Source organism: Mustela nivalis (genome assembly GCF_964662115.1).
Source record: "Mustela nivalis genome assembly, chromosome: 6".
Taxonomy (NCBI): Eukaryota; Metazoa; Chordata; class Mammalia; order Carnivora; family Mustelidae; genus Mustela; species Mustela nivalis.
The window spans coordinates 108,441,654-108,454,497 of record NC_139025.1 but is presented as its reverse complement, the minus strand read 5'-3'; the positions used below and the strand labels follow the sequence as shown (position 1 = coordinate 108,454,497).

At 47.2% G+C, this 12,844-nt stretch overlaps 1 protein-coding gene across 4 annotated transcripts in view; it reads left to right on the top strand.

Annotated features, from left to right (window-relative positions):
• The window catches only part of MYZAP (myocardial zonula adherens protein), an 89,732-nt gene that overhangs the window by 27,124 nt on the left and 49,764 nt on the right, over window positions 1-12,844 (top strand). For all 4 annotated transcript variants that reach the window (XM_082733766.1, XM_082733765.1, XM_082733767.1 and 1 more), the window contains exons 4-8: window positions 999-1,091; window positions 4,427-4,540; window positions 7,517-7,669; window positions 11,399-11,524; window positions 12,530-12,658. In XM_082733766.1, the coding sequence (XP_082589892.1) occupies window positions 999-1,091; window positions 4,427-4,540; window positions 7,517-7,669; window positions 11,399-11,524; window positions 12,530-12,658 (615 nt within the window). The remainder of the gene's footprint in view (window positions 1-998; window positions 1,092-4,426; window positions 4,541-7,516; window positions 7,670-11,398; window positions 11,525-12,529; window positions 12,659-12,844) is intronic.

Below are 12,844 nucleotides of genomic sequence, written 5' to 3'. Positions count from 1 at the left end.
TCTGCAGGGGGCTGCCTGGAGACTTTGTTTCTATTTGAGGACCCCTGGGCTTGCACCAACCAGAAGGGCAGCAGAAGAATGGAGGAGATGGAGTCAAGGTTTTTTGTTTTTATTTATAAAATTTTTTAAAAAAGATTTTAATGATTTATTTGACAGAGAGATCACAAGTAGGCAGAGAGGCAGGCAGAGAGAGAAGGAAGGAGTCTCCCTTCTGAGCAGAGAGCCCGATGCGGGACTTGATCCCAGGACCCTGAGATCATGACCTGAGCCGAAGGCAGAGGCTTTAACCCATTGAGCCATCTAGGTGCGCTATTTATAAAAATTTTAAGGACCTGTTAATCCTTCAAAAGTGCTACTGTAGAGAAACTTCGTCAGTGGTTGTGTAAACAGATGTTTAGGGGATCACCCTGACCCTTGTTATATTTTGTGTCTTGTGTATTATTGGTGATTGTTGAGGAACTAATGTTCAAATTTATGGTCTCTCCGGGCTCATACTTCCCTGCTGTATATTCCAGACACTTCATTGCTCTTGGTGGTCAGAGGTGACACAGGGAATATTAGAGGGCTTTTTGGTTTTGGTTTTTTGGTTCTCCTAGCCAGCTGTTGATAGAGTCAATTGGTTAAAAATTTTCTACTTCTAAAAATGCATGGCAGGAAAAGGAGTAAATTGTGCCTGAATGTGTTTGGATAGGTGATAGGTGAATTTCAACAAACCTTCTTCAGAGGTTCTTATTTGGATAATTAACCTTTATTAATAATTATAATCATATATAATCATAATGCATATGTATTATTACTGGTATTATTTGGATAATTCTCTTGGCTTCTAACAAGATATTAGGAGTGATTTTATCCCTTAATCCTATACTGTCATGTTCTTAAAATTGTTTTTTTTTTTTGTTTTGTTTTGTTTTGGGGGGGCCTTCCTGTCATTAAGGTTTCAACAAATTTCACATGAAAATGTTATAGCTTGATCTCTAATAGCATCTCGTCTGCAGGTGAGAGCCACTTTGGAAAAAGTAAGGAAGCGAATGTATGGAGACTATGATGAAATGAGACAGAAGATTCGACAGCTCACCCAGGAATTGTCAGTAAGTGACTATCTCAGTCACTTGGAAACATGGAGGGGTGGTAGAGCGTAGCACTCCTTGTGAGGTCTGCTACCTGAATATATTTGAGTTTATGATGTTGTTTGCGAGTGGAATCCTATTTTACATGAACTCAGGGAATGTTATCACGGAATTAAATTTATTATTTAAAGGGATATTTTTGTGGCAAGAATGATCTTTACATTAAAAGCATTCCTTCCGGGACGCCTGGGTGGCTCAGTTGGTTAAGCAGCTGCCTTCGGCTCAGGTCATGATCCCAGCGTCCTGGGATCGAGTCCCACATCGGGCTCCTTGCTCCGCAGGGAGCCTGCTTCTCCCTCTGACTCTGCCTTCCACTCTGTCTGCCTGTGCTCGCTCTCGCTCGCTCTCTCTCTGACAAATAAATAAATAAAATCTTTAAAAAAAAAAAAAAAAAAAAAAAAAAAGCATTCCTTCCACAATCAGGAACAAGACAAGGAAACCAGCCATCATCATTACTATATAACATTGTACCTGAGAGACTAGCCAATGGAATTGAACAAGAAAAATTAATTTAGAGGTATAAAAGTCAGACAGGTAGACGTAAAACTGCCACTATTTGCAAACTGCATGGTTATATACCCAGAAAGCACAAGTGAACCAATGAAAAAAAACTACTGTAAAAAAATTTTGTAAGGTAGGAGGGTAAAAAAATTAATAGATATGAGCAAATAGATTTCAATTAAAAAAAAAACTGGTAAGGAGAAATAAGAGCAACATAAAACTACCAAATATTTAGGAGTAAACTGACCAAGAGGAAAGACATGCCATGTGCTTAGACAGGAAGAGCCAAAATCGTAAGCCATCAGTACTATTTAGGTTAATGTAGGAACGTGCTGTAACTCCATAAAATACCAACAGATTTTTATTTTATGTTGTTTTTGCAACTGGACTGGATGATCCCAAAGTAGACAGAAGATAAATACGAAGAGTTCAGGAAATTCTGGAGAGAAATGCAATGAAGAAGACTAGCTCTATTACTATTACAAGAAATTGAGAGAGCTTCAGAGATTAAAACAGTATCACACTGACACGTAAATAAATAAGCATCCATGAAAAAAGCCCAGAAATGTACATCAGTATGTGATAAATGTAGCAACCTAAAGGGAGGAAAATGGGCCAGTCATTATACACTGTGGGGACATCTTATGTGATGTCATGACAGGCTTATATCTGGATGAATTCCAAAGAGATCAAAATCTTAAATGCTGAAGGTGAAATTTAAAAGTGCCAGAAGAAAAGTTGTGTGAGTTTTTTTATACTCTTGGGATGGAGAAGGCTCTTTGTTACTCTTGACATGACATCCCAAACTACAAAAGGAAAGTTTCATAACTTTGACTACACCGAAATGAAAGATGTGTGCTGGCGAAAACACCAAAGTCCAATGATAAACCCAGCCCAAATGACTTGTCCTTCATATCATAGGTAACAGGCTAATTTTCCGAGGACTTAAAGAGCGCACAGACATCAAGAAAAAAAGGCCACAACTCAAAAATAGGCAAAATATTTGTTATAGATAACTTACAGTAATTTTTACTCATGAGCCTGGCATCCCTGTGGGGGTGGACAGGACACTGTACTAGCCGTGCTGTGGAGAAGCAGGCCGATTGCTGGACAGGATGTGATTTTGAATCACCCTGAGGACGAGCAATTTGGCAGTATCTACAAAATTACTTAGGTCTCTAAGGTCTCTACCCTGTGACTTAGCAATTCTGTTCTGAAGAATGTATTCTATAAACTCTCACATATGAAACGACAGAGGTGTGAGTGTAGTTATCACATTGTTTGCAACAGAAACAAGACCGGAAACCTAAATATCCATCAGAAGGGGAAAGTAAGCTAAATTACTACTCTGCAAGAGAAGATGGTAAAAAAAAAAAAAAAAAAAAAAGCAAGATACAGGGAAGTATGTACAGTGAGCTACCACTTATGTAAAACAGGAAGGGAAAATAAGTATGTTTAGCTAGTTCTATGGATATGAAAGCAGTTCCTAGAAGGATAATCAAGAAGCTAATTAACCAGGATTCTTAGTTGAGGGGCAGAGCGGGCACGGTGGTACCTGAGTGGAGGGGACAGGAGTGGTTGATTGATTCTGGTGTCTCCCTTTTTTATTTGGTAAATGTTTGAACTACTTGAAGGTACTATTTTGGAGTTTAAGAAAAAAAATAACATTCCTCTGGTTTAAACAAGCTAAATCCTGTGAAAAAAAAAATTTTTTTTCATACTTACGATTCATAATGGTAAAGAAAAAAAGTCCATGTATATATGACACACTTTCCAGAAAGGTAAACATCTGTAGGAAGGAAGCACGGTTGCAGCAGTCAAGTTTAGCCAGTGGCTTGGCTGGGAGATGATCTGCTTAAGTAAGAGCCGTGGCCCTGATTACAGGGGTGGGGGCGTATAAACAGAGCCGCCCAGCCCGGCCCGTTCTCCACCGCCTGCCAGGAGCGGTCTGGGGAGTCCTCACTGACTTGTGGAAATTCACTCTGCCGTCCAGGGACACACACCAACAGCTGTAATTAAAGCCAGTGGTTGGCGTTGCAGCAAATGCAGACGCGAGTCTCTGCCCCCCGCTTTCCATCCCCATCTCCCACACACCCCCATTTTCCCATGCGAGAATGGTGGCAGGAACTGTCCGTCTGCCATAGTGCCCTCCAGCTGCAGGCTAGCCCACCTTCTGCAGCCCGATGACGGCTGCAAAGTTCCTGCTCGGTGAGCTCGCCCCTGAGCGAGAACATGCCGCCAGCCCGCCCCCAAGGCCAGGCCTACACTTCCCTCTCGGGCTCCCCCGCACACAGGGCACCGCCCGCTCCTCATTGCTGGCGGCCTCCTGTGAGCCCACAGACCCCATGGGTATCCATCCTTGACCGGGCCCCGAATCTTCACCCCTACTCTCCCTGCCTCCTGCAGCGGTAGAGCCACCCCCCCACCCCGCCTTCTTGAAGCTTCCTCTCTCTGGTCACTAGAAAGGGCAAGATGGCAGGAGAAGATGTGGCAGCTTCGTTCCAGGTCCAGCTGTGCCTGTTCTCAGCCGCTGGGGCACAAATCCCTGAACTCAGATTCTGTTTTCTTCACATAAAGGGCGGGAGTTCTGGCTGCCACACGTGTCGTGAGGACCTAGCGAGGCCCCACAGAGGAAGGCATGAAGGAACAGTGTCTTGTCTTTCCCCCTCTGGGCCATGCAGATGCGGGCTTTGTAACCTTAAGCCCTACTTGGACTATCAGGAGAAGGTTCTAGCCTAACCGAGGCTTGTTGCAGGTGTATGTGGTTTTGTGTAACTACCTCATCATCTGTCCAGGCTTCCCAGGCTCAGCAGGAATATCTCAAGAATCACATCCAGACACAGTCGTCAGCCCTGGACAGTTTTAATGCCACGAACTCGGCCTTAACGTCGGACTCCATCGGCCTACAGGTACTTGTCCGCTCACGGTCAGCCTGGGTGCCGTCTGGGTGGAGCGCGCACACCTAACCAGGCGTGGACCCTGTGCCTTTGGAGAAGAGCAAGTCCTGGGTGTCTTCGGGCCATTATGCAGGATCCTTCAAGCATGGCCACGGTAGAGACCCCACCAGGACGCTGGTGAAAGAAATGCTTCCAAGCAGGGGCTGTAACCCTTTGAGTTTTGTTTTCGCCTTCGTTAAAATGGGAGTTTCCATCCTGAGCTCTGTGCTAGAGGCATCCCCTTCTCCAGTAAGCACCCGAGGGGGTCCTAAGTGTCAGCGCCTAAAACAGCCCCAGTTTAGGAATTTCTACCGAGACACAGGAGAGACAGACTTAATCATAGACATTCTGGGGTCAGGCGTGGCGAGGAGCTCCCAAAGGCCGTTAAGCACGTTTGCCTAATTTAGAAATTATTTCACAAGAAAAGAAATCCTGTGCATGCCAGAGGATGTCCTAGAGTAGCCGACAGGGACGCAGAAGACTCAGGATCCTCCAGATGTGTGTGGTCAATCCCAGAGAATTGCTCTCCTGAGTCATCTGATTTGCTGGGAGCTCACCAGGCCCGTGCCACCCTGTTACCCTTCCACCCCAGTCCTGTGTCTCATATGCAAATTAACCTGAAAGCATTCACCAGAAACAGCATCCCTTGGCTTTAGTCTCCAGATATGCAAATGATAGTTTCTACTTTTCCTCCAAGTTCATTTGACTCTTGTCTTTCTACCCTCCTCTTAAAGGTCCCACGGCCATTACTGTCCTTCCTGATTCTATATAAATAACTTATCAGATAAACAGATTTCATGTTGGGATCACCAGTTGTTACAGCAGTAGCTCCAACCCTAGATCTGGGCACAACAGTGGGCCCAGGTGGGCGTCTTGTTCCAATTTGTCTGGGAGGCCGTTTCCAGTGGGGGCTCGGAGCCTCACCCTTTTCCTGGTCCTTAGTGTGTGCCGGTTATCCCCTGCCTCAGGCGTGGCCCTGCTCTGGGTCTGGTTTATTCAGTAGCTTTGGCTTTCCCTTCCTCCTGCCATCGGGGGGTTGGCAAGGCTCTCTTTCCTTCGCTCTTGGGCATATTCCCACTCCTGGCCAACCGGGCGATGCTGCACCTCACCTGAATTCAGACCTGGTTGGTATAGGTTCTGATTTTCTGGGTTTTCTTCCCCATTGTTCTTCTGCTCTGCCATCGGCTGGTGCCCCAGGCCGTGAGGTCAGCCATTAGAACAGGGTCAGCTTTGACCCAGGTACCCTGACTGGTTCTTAGTTATGATCCAGCCTCTTGGCTGGGGGCAGACCAGGGAGCTTTATCACGAAAAGATTAAAAATTATTGTTAGAAAGAAGCAGCAGAAAGAGAAGGAGAAAAAGGAGAAAAGAAAGGCACCCTATTCACAGCCAGGAAATTCAAGCGAGTCTGAAGATAGGTGTGCTCTTATTTCTGTAAGACTCTGACCTCTCTCATTGGTCAGACTGGCCTATTTTCATTATTCTTGACCACGAGACCAGACCCCTGATTTAATTACACAGAATGTCAGAATGGGAAGGATCAGAAAATAATTTGAGCTGCAAGGGGTTTAGATGCTGAGATGACTTCCAGTCCCCTTGTTTTATGGATGAACAAGCCAAGGCCAGCAGAGAGAAATGCCTTGAACAAGGTGTCTAGTTAGTAGCAGAGCCAGGATTAGAACCCTGGTCTCTGGGTCCAGATGTAGGCTCATGAGCACAAGAGCTGGACCTGTAAAGCCTGGGGGCCTTAGAGAGGGGTAGTTGGGCCAGGTGGTTTCTAAACCCCTTGCAGCTCAAATTATTTTCTGATCCTCTGCTTCCAAATGGGTTCTGTGTTTCTTTTAATATCACACCATCAAAAATCCTTTCTCCTGATTCAAGGAGAATGAGAGGCATTTTATCCAAAAGGGAGGCTAAGGACTTGAAAAAGCTTCAGGGACTGATCATCTGCAAAGAGAACAAACGTATTAGAAAATGGGTCCAACCCCAGAGTTTCCCTGTCTACCTGAAAGTAGAACACGACTTGGGGAGGTGGGAGATGGTGCCCATAACCCAGTCCCCAGTGGTAAGAATTCCGGGTTATGGAGACCATTCTCGGTACAAGGAGTTCACCAAGTGGTACCCAAAGCGTTAACTAACACCAGTGTTAATCCAATCGCTCTTGCTCCAATCGGTGGCCAGGAGCAAAAATCTGCAGGCTTCTGATGCTTGTCAGGCCCTGGTCTGAGTCCTCAAACCCTGCTCCCTGGTGCTCCTTTGTCACCACCCTTCTCTAAGGGGGGAAGGTGGCAAACTCGCCGGGCGTCACCAGCACCTCAGCCTTTGGACAGGCAATCCATAAACAGTGGTGACAGCCCCTGTAAGGAGAAAAGGCAACACCTCTATTCTCCAAAACGTGTTTTGTTTTTTTATTTTGTTGTGGGAATCTGAAAGCGACAGAAAACACAGAGAAGGAAATAAATATCTCCCCTAAGCCTACCACCTACCGGTAACCTAGTATTTAGATTTTGGTGAAATTCAGCCTAGTCTTTAAACAAATTTTCTCTGCATAAATGCATTTGAACAAATGTTTATACATTTGCCTTCTCAAAATGGGATTTGTTCTATCCTTATTATATTCAAACCCCCCCCCTTTTTTTCTTTAATGTGAAATGATGCCTTAGGAACACTATTCCTTGGAAAGACTCCATTTTAGTCCATTTCCAGCCATCCTGAGCAGTGGCGGGGTGGGTGGGCAGAGGCTCGCTGGCCACCCAGCCACAGAGCTGCAGACGTCGTGACCCCCGTGGGGGGACCCGCAGCCCCTCAGAACCCAGCGTCCCCGGCTTGCAGCTGCCGGGGCCTGACTTCTCTCTCAATGGTTAATGCTAAAGGGATGTCCCAGTGCCTGACTCTGGCCACATTTACTCACATCACTGGCTCTGGTTTTGATTTCTTTTCACATCCCTAGAAAACCCTGGTGGATGTTACTTTGGAAAATAGCCACATTAAGGATCAAATGAGAGACCTGCGGCAGACCTATGAAGCCTCCGTGGGCCAGCTGCGGGAAAAGCAGAGGCAGTTGGAGGTGGCGCAGGTCGAAAACCAGCTGCTGAAAATGAAGGTAAAGCAGAGCGCCGACGTCCCCCTGAGCCACCTCCTCGTTCCCTTTTCTCCTCTGTCCTGCCATCTTCGGGAGTTCCATCTCCTTTCCCCTGTTGACTAGTTGGCGTTGTCCGCATTTTTGTGGCCAACCCCACAGGGCTGGGCTCACGGGCATTGAGGGGGTTTGTGTGTTCGCTGCTGTCGGTCCAGATTGGGGTTCCCCGTGAACACCCCCAGTGGGCACTTCTGCCCCAGCCCCAGTGGCCTCAAAGGCAGCTGAGACCCCCTCATCATGGCGCTACAGTCACACCCTGGGGGTGTCCACAGGCCTAGGACTCCAGAAGCTTCACAATTTAGATTTTCTGTGACGTCTCAAGGTCTTTCTGGGTGGTGTGAGAGGAAAGAGTCTAAGAGCACACAGGAAGAACATCCGTGGGCGACCAAGGACTCTGGGCAGTGTCCCTCTTGTCCACCAGCCTGTGCCTGTTCCTCTACGGGGCTTCTCCTGCCTCGGAGGTGCTAGGGCCCCTTCTAGATGGGAAGCATGGATTGATCTTGTACCCTCTGATAGGAGCAGATCCATGCATGGTGCCTAGAAGGCACTCAGTAAATTATTTCCTGAATCAGTTTGTTCATACATAAGTCTGTGGTTTTCCAGTCATGTTCAGCACAGCATTAGGCGGTTCTAGAGGAGAGTTCCTCATGGGCGGTGGACCCGTATAATGGATTGCTCAAACCAGGACACTATTGGGACTGGAGGGTGGTGCTATTGAGAATTGAGTCGGGGGGTGCACGTGTGTGGCTGAGTCGGTTGGGCGTCTGACTCTGGGTTTTAACTCTGGTCATGATCTCAAGGTTGTAAGATCGAGCCTTGCATTTGGGGGTCTGTGCTTAGTGGGGAGGCTGCGTCTCCCTCTGCCTGCCCTTCCCCTGCTCACACGCCCCCTCCCCCAAATAAATAAATCTTTTTTTAAAAAAAAGGATTGGGTTAGGGAGACAAACTGGGACATGCAGTCCCCCTCCGTGTGGGGCTACCTCACATGGGGGGAGGGGTTGCCACGTTACACTGTGTCATCACAGTGATCGTCACCCCTGGGTGTGTGTCTGCCTGGTCCCACTGGCCAGACACAACCACCCTGACCAGATGTGGTCTTTGCTTTACTTCAAACAGGGTAGCTCTTCTCTTTATGATTTCATATACCACATGTCTGAATAAGAGTTTGAAAAAAAAGGGTGCCTTGCTGAAAGAGCCAAAAAGTACTGCTGACTTTTTCTTTTCTCCTGAGCTGGGCCTGACCGGCACTAGGAGTCCCTGCCTGAGTGTTCCCCAGACCAGGCAGGAGCGTTTCTAGATGCAGTACTTAGAAAGGCACGAATGTATGGCAAGGCTAACTTCAGATTTCTTACGTGAGTTGAGCGTCAGTCTTTCTTGGGTACTCCTTGGCCAGTGTAATTAATGGGACAGCTTCAACTCCATGCGGGCAACCTGACTTCAAAGGCCTCCCTGTTTCTCTGACATAACAAAATTTTAAATAATGTATGCACATGGCAGGGGAAAAATAAAGCCAAACAGTAGGAAGCTAATCTGCACCATTCTACAGTTCCCCCAACTGTGTGAGATTTCTGATGTCCCCCATCCTCCTCACCAACACTTGCCGCTGCTTCACTGCTGACGGCCATGCAGGAGAGTGAGGAGGTATCTCCCGGGGGCTTTGCGCTCTCCGACAATGAATGACATTGCCCAGATTTCTTGTGCTTCTAGGTCATTTGTGTATCTTCCCAAAGATCTCTGTCAGAGCCTTCGCCCATTTTTAAAGTTGGATATTTTGTTATTGAGTGGTAAAAATGCTTTCCGTGTTCTGGACACAAGTTATCAGATAGCCAATTTGCAGATCTTTTCTCCCACTCGCTGGGTTTCTCACTTTCTTGATGGTATCCTTTAAACACAGAAGTTTTAATATTGAGTATTGATGAAGTCTTTCTATGTATCTTTTGTCACATGCGCTTTCGGTATCGTATCTGAGAAACCATCGCCTCACCAAAGGTCACAAAGATTTACCTTTTTTTTTTTTTTTTAAGATTTTATTTATTTATTTGACAGGCAGAGATCACAAGTAGGCAGAGAGGCAAGCAGAGAGAGAGAGAGGAGGAAGCAGGCTCCCTGCTGAGCAGAGAGCCCGATGCGGGACTCGATCCCAGGACCGTGGGATCATGACCTGAGCCGAAGGCAGAGGCTTAACCCATTGAGCCACCCAGGCGCCCCTACATTATGTTTTCCTGGAGGACTTTTATAGCTTTGGCTTTAACACTTTTGGCTTTTACACTTAAACCTTTGATCCACTTTGGCTTAATTTTTCTATGTGGTGTGTTAGGTGTCTAATATCACTCTTTTGCATGCAGCTATCCATTTGTCTTTGTACTGTTTTTTAAAATTATTTATTTATTTTTTTTCCCAGTGTTCCAAAATTCATTGTTTGTGCACCACACCCAGTACCCCAGACAATATGTACCCTCCTTAATACCCACCACCAGGCTCACCCAACCCCACCTCCTTCCCCTCCAAAACCCTCAGTTTGTTTCTCAGAGTCTTCTTTTCCCATTAAATGGTCTTGGTAGTTAATTTCTTGAAATTTATTATTTTTTTAATAACAGATAAACGATTTACTTAACTCAGAGTCAAATTTATAAAACAGTATATTCAGAAATATAATATCTGTATCTGTAACATTCCCTTTAGTCTCTTAGTGTTTCCTTCAATAGGTAACCTTTTTAACATTTTAAATTTTATTGCTTATTCTACTCAGACCCAATTCTAATAACGTAGTGATCTTTTTTTCCAGCCCACAACAGAATACTCCAGAATTTGAAAAGCATGTCTTCTGAGGTTAGTTAGGATATGGAGATTTTATCCAGAGAAGGTTTATTAAAATTGATAAAATAAAAGATAATAAAACTTCAGGATCAAAAGACATTAGGCCAGAAAAGTCCCTAAAGAAAGGGATTAAGGGGCGCCTGGGTGGCTCAGTGGGTTAATCCTCTGCCTTCGGCTCAGGTCATGATCACAGGATTCTGGGATCGAGCCCCACATCGGGCTCCCTGCTCGGCAGGGGGCCTGCTTCCTCCTCTCTGCCTCCTCTCTGCCTGTGTCTCTGCCTACTTGTGATCTCTGTCTGTCAAATAAATAAATAAAATAAAATAAAAAGAAAGGGATTAAGAAGATAGTGACGTGTGGACACGTTTCAGACAGAATTCACTTTTTTTTTTTTTTTAAATAGGGAGCGGGACAGGATGAGAAAGAGAGAAAGAGAGAGAGAGAATCTTAAGCAGGCTCCACGCCCAGCACCGATCTGGACATGGGGCTTGATGTCACGACCATGGGATCATGACCTGAGACAAAACGGAGTCAGACACTTAACTGTGATAGCCAGGGGCGCCCTCAGAGAATTTAATTTAAAAGTGGCTAAATTGAGGGGACAGTGCAGACACTTAGCTACATTTGTCTTTTGAAAACTTTGCTCCCGTGGAAGGTCTTTGTCCCGAAAGCACCCTGTGAAGTACTGCCTTGTCTTTTCCTACCCATCCGCTGTCCCTCTTCCCGCTGTCCCTCTCCCCTGCCTTCCTGCTGCTCTGTCTCCCGCAGCAGCATCCCGGGTTCCCTGTTGCGTGTCCGCACCTTGCCCACCTGACGAGAGGGGCCGGCTCCCTGGGGCCGGCAAAAGCCAGAGCTCTGACGGGCGCGTCTTTGCAGGTGGAATCCTCCCAGCAAGCCAACGCGGAGGTGATGAGAGAGATGACCAAGAAGCTGTACAGCCAGTACGAGGAGAAGCTGCAGGAGGAACAGCGGAAGCACAGCGCCGAGAAGGAGGCTCTCCTGGTGTGTACGTCCTAGCCTCCGACCAAGGAACGGAGAATGTTCCATCCGCCATTGTTGGGGGGGCTGCGGTAACAGGGTTTCTGCCTGGAGGGGAGTCAGCGGACGCTAACGTGGGAGAGGGTCAAGGTGTTTATTCACTGGCTCCCTCCCTCCCCCACTTCTTCCTCCCTCTCTGCATCCCCCTCTTTGCCTTGCATAGCCCCCAGTCTCTGCCTCTGAATACCCCCCTTTCTCTGGCTAGACTCTCCGGCGTGTCCGGGCTTCTGTGCAGCTGTGCCCCTTCTCCCTCCATTTGCTCCTCTTTCCCTGAGATCCCCTCCTTCCCTGCCCTCGCTCCTCCCCGAGCTCCTGCAAAGCCTGGAAAATGCTATCCCCCTCCCCACCATGCACCAAGTCTTTCCCATTCATGAGAAGTGCCCTCCGTGTTTGGGAAGCCCACACTCTTTCTGCTCTTTGCTGTGGCCTTCTCTTGTTCCCGTTACTAGACTTGGACTGTATACCTCACATCCTGGCTTCCCTAGGAGCGAGTATAAGTTCCTTGAAGGCAGGGAGCGGTGGCTGCCTTGTCTTGTGTTCTCAAAGCTCTATACAGAGGCTGGATGGTTGACCAAGTGGGTACATTGCAATATGTGGGAAGGGTCTAGCAGTCTGCATTCAATTCCAGATATGACCCTACTGCCTTTTATGCTGTTGGCAAATACGCGGACAATTCGAGCATCCAGTCAAGGGAGAAATAACATTTGCAGGCTTGTTTTTTTAGATATAAGGAGTCAGGGGGAGAAAGGAGAAAAAAGAACTGGACCCATTAAAAAGCCACACGGTATTTCTTTCCAGGTGAGACCCAGAATCACAGGAGTTCGTGATATGAGTTCATGACACGCCTAGCCCCCCCAGGGTGTGCTTCTAGAGAGACCCCATGATTCAGCAAGGCTGGTGCTGTTGGGACCCTGGTCAGCAGCCTTGGGTCTCCAAGGCTGTGCTGAGAACAGTGTGCTTCTTTTGCAGGAAGAAACCAAGAGTTTTCTGAAAGCAATTGAGGAAGCCAATGAAAAGATGGAAGCGGCGGAGATCAGCCTGGAGGAGAAGGACCGGAGGATCGGAGAGCTGGACAGGCTGATTGAGCGCATGGAAAAGGTAACAGACACTGCCCTAGGCCCAGCGCCCGCTTGCCCGGGCTCCCCGCCTCTCCGGAGTCGCGGCAGGCCTGTCTGAAGGCGCCCTCGGCACCCATCCCGCCTGTCCCTCCGATTTGTGATTTAAACAGGAAAGACGGAGCTGTAAAATAAGGTCTGAGGCGGTCCGACAAAGTTCTTATTTTTC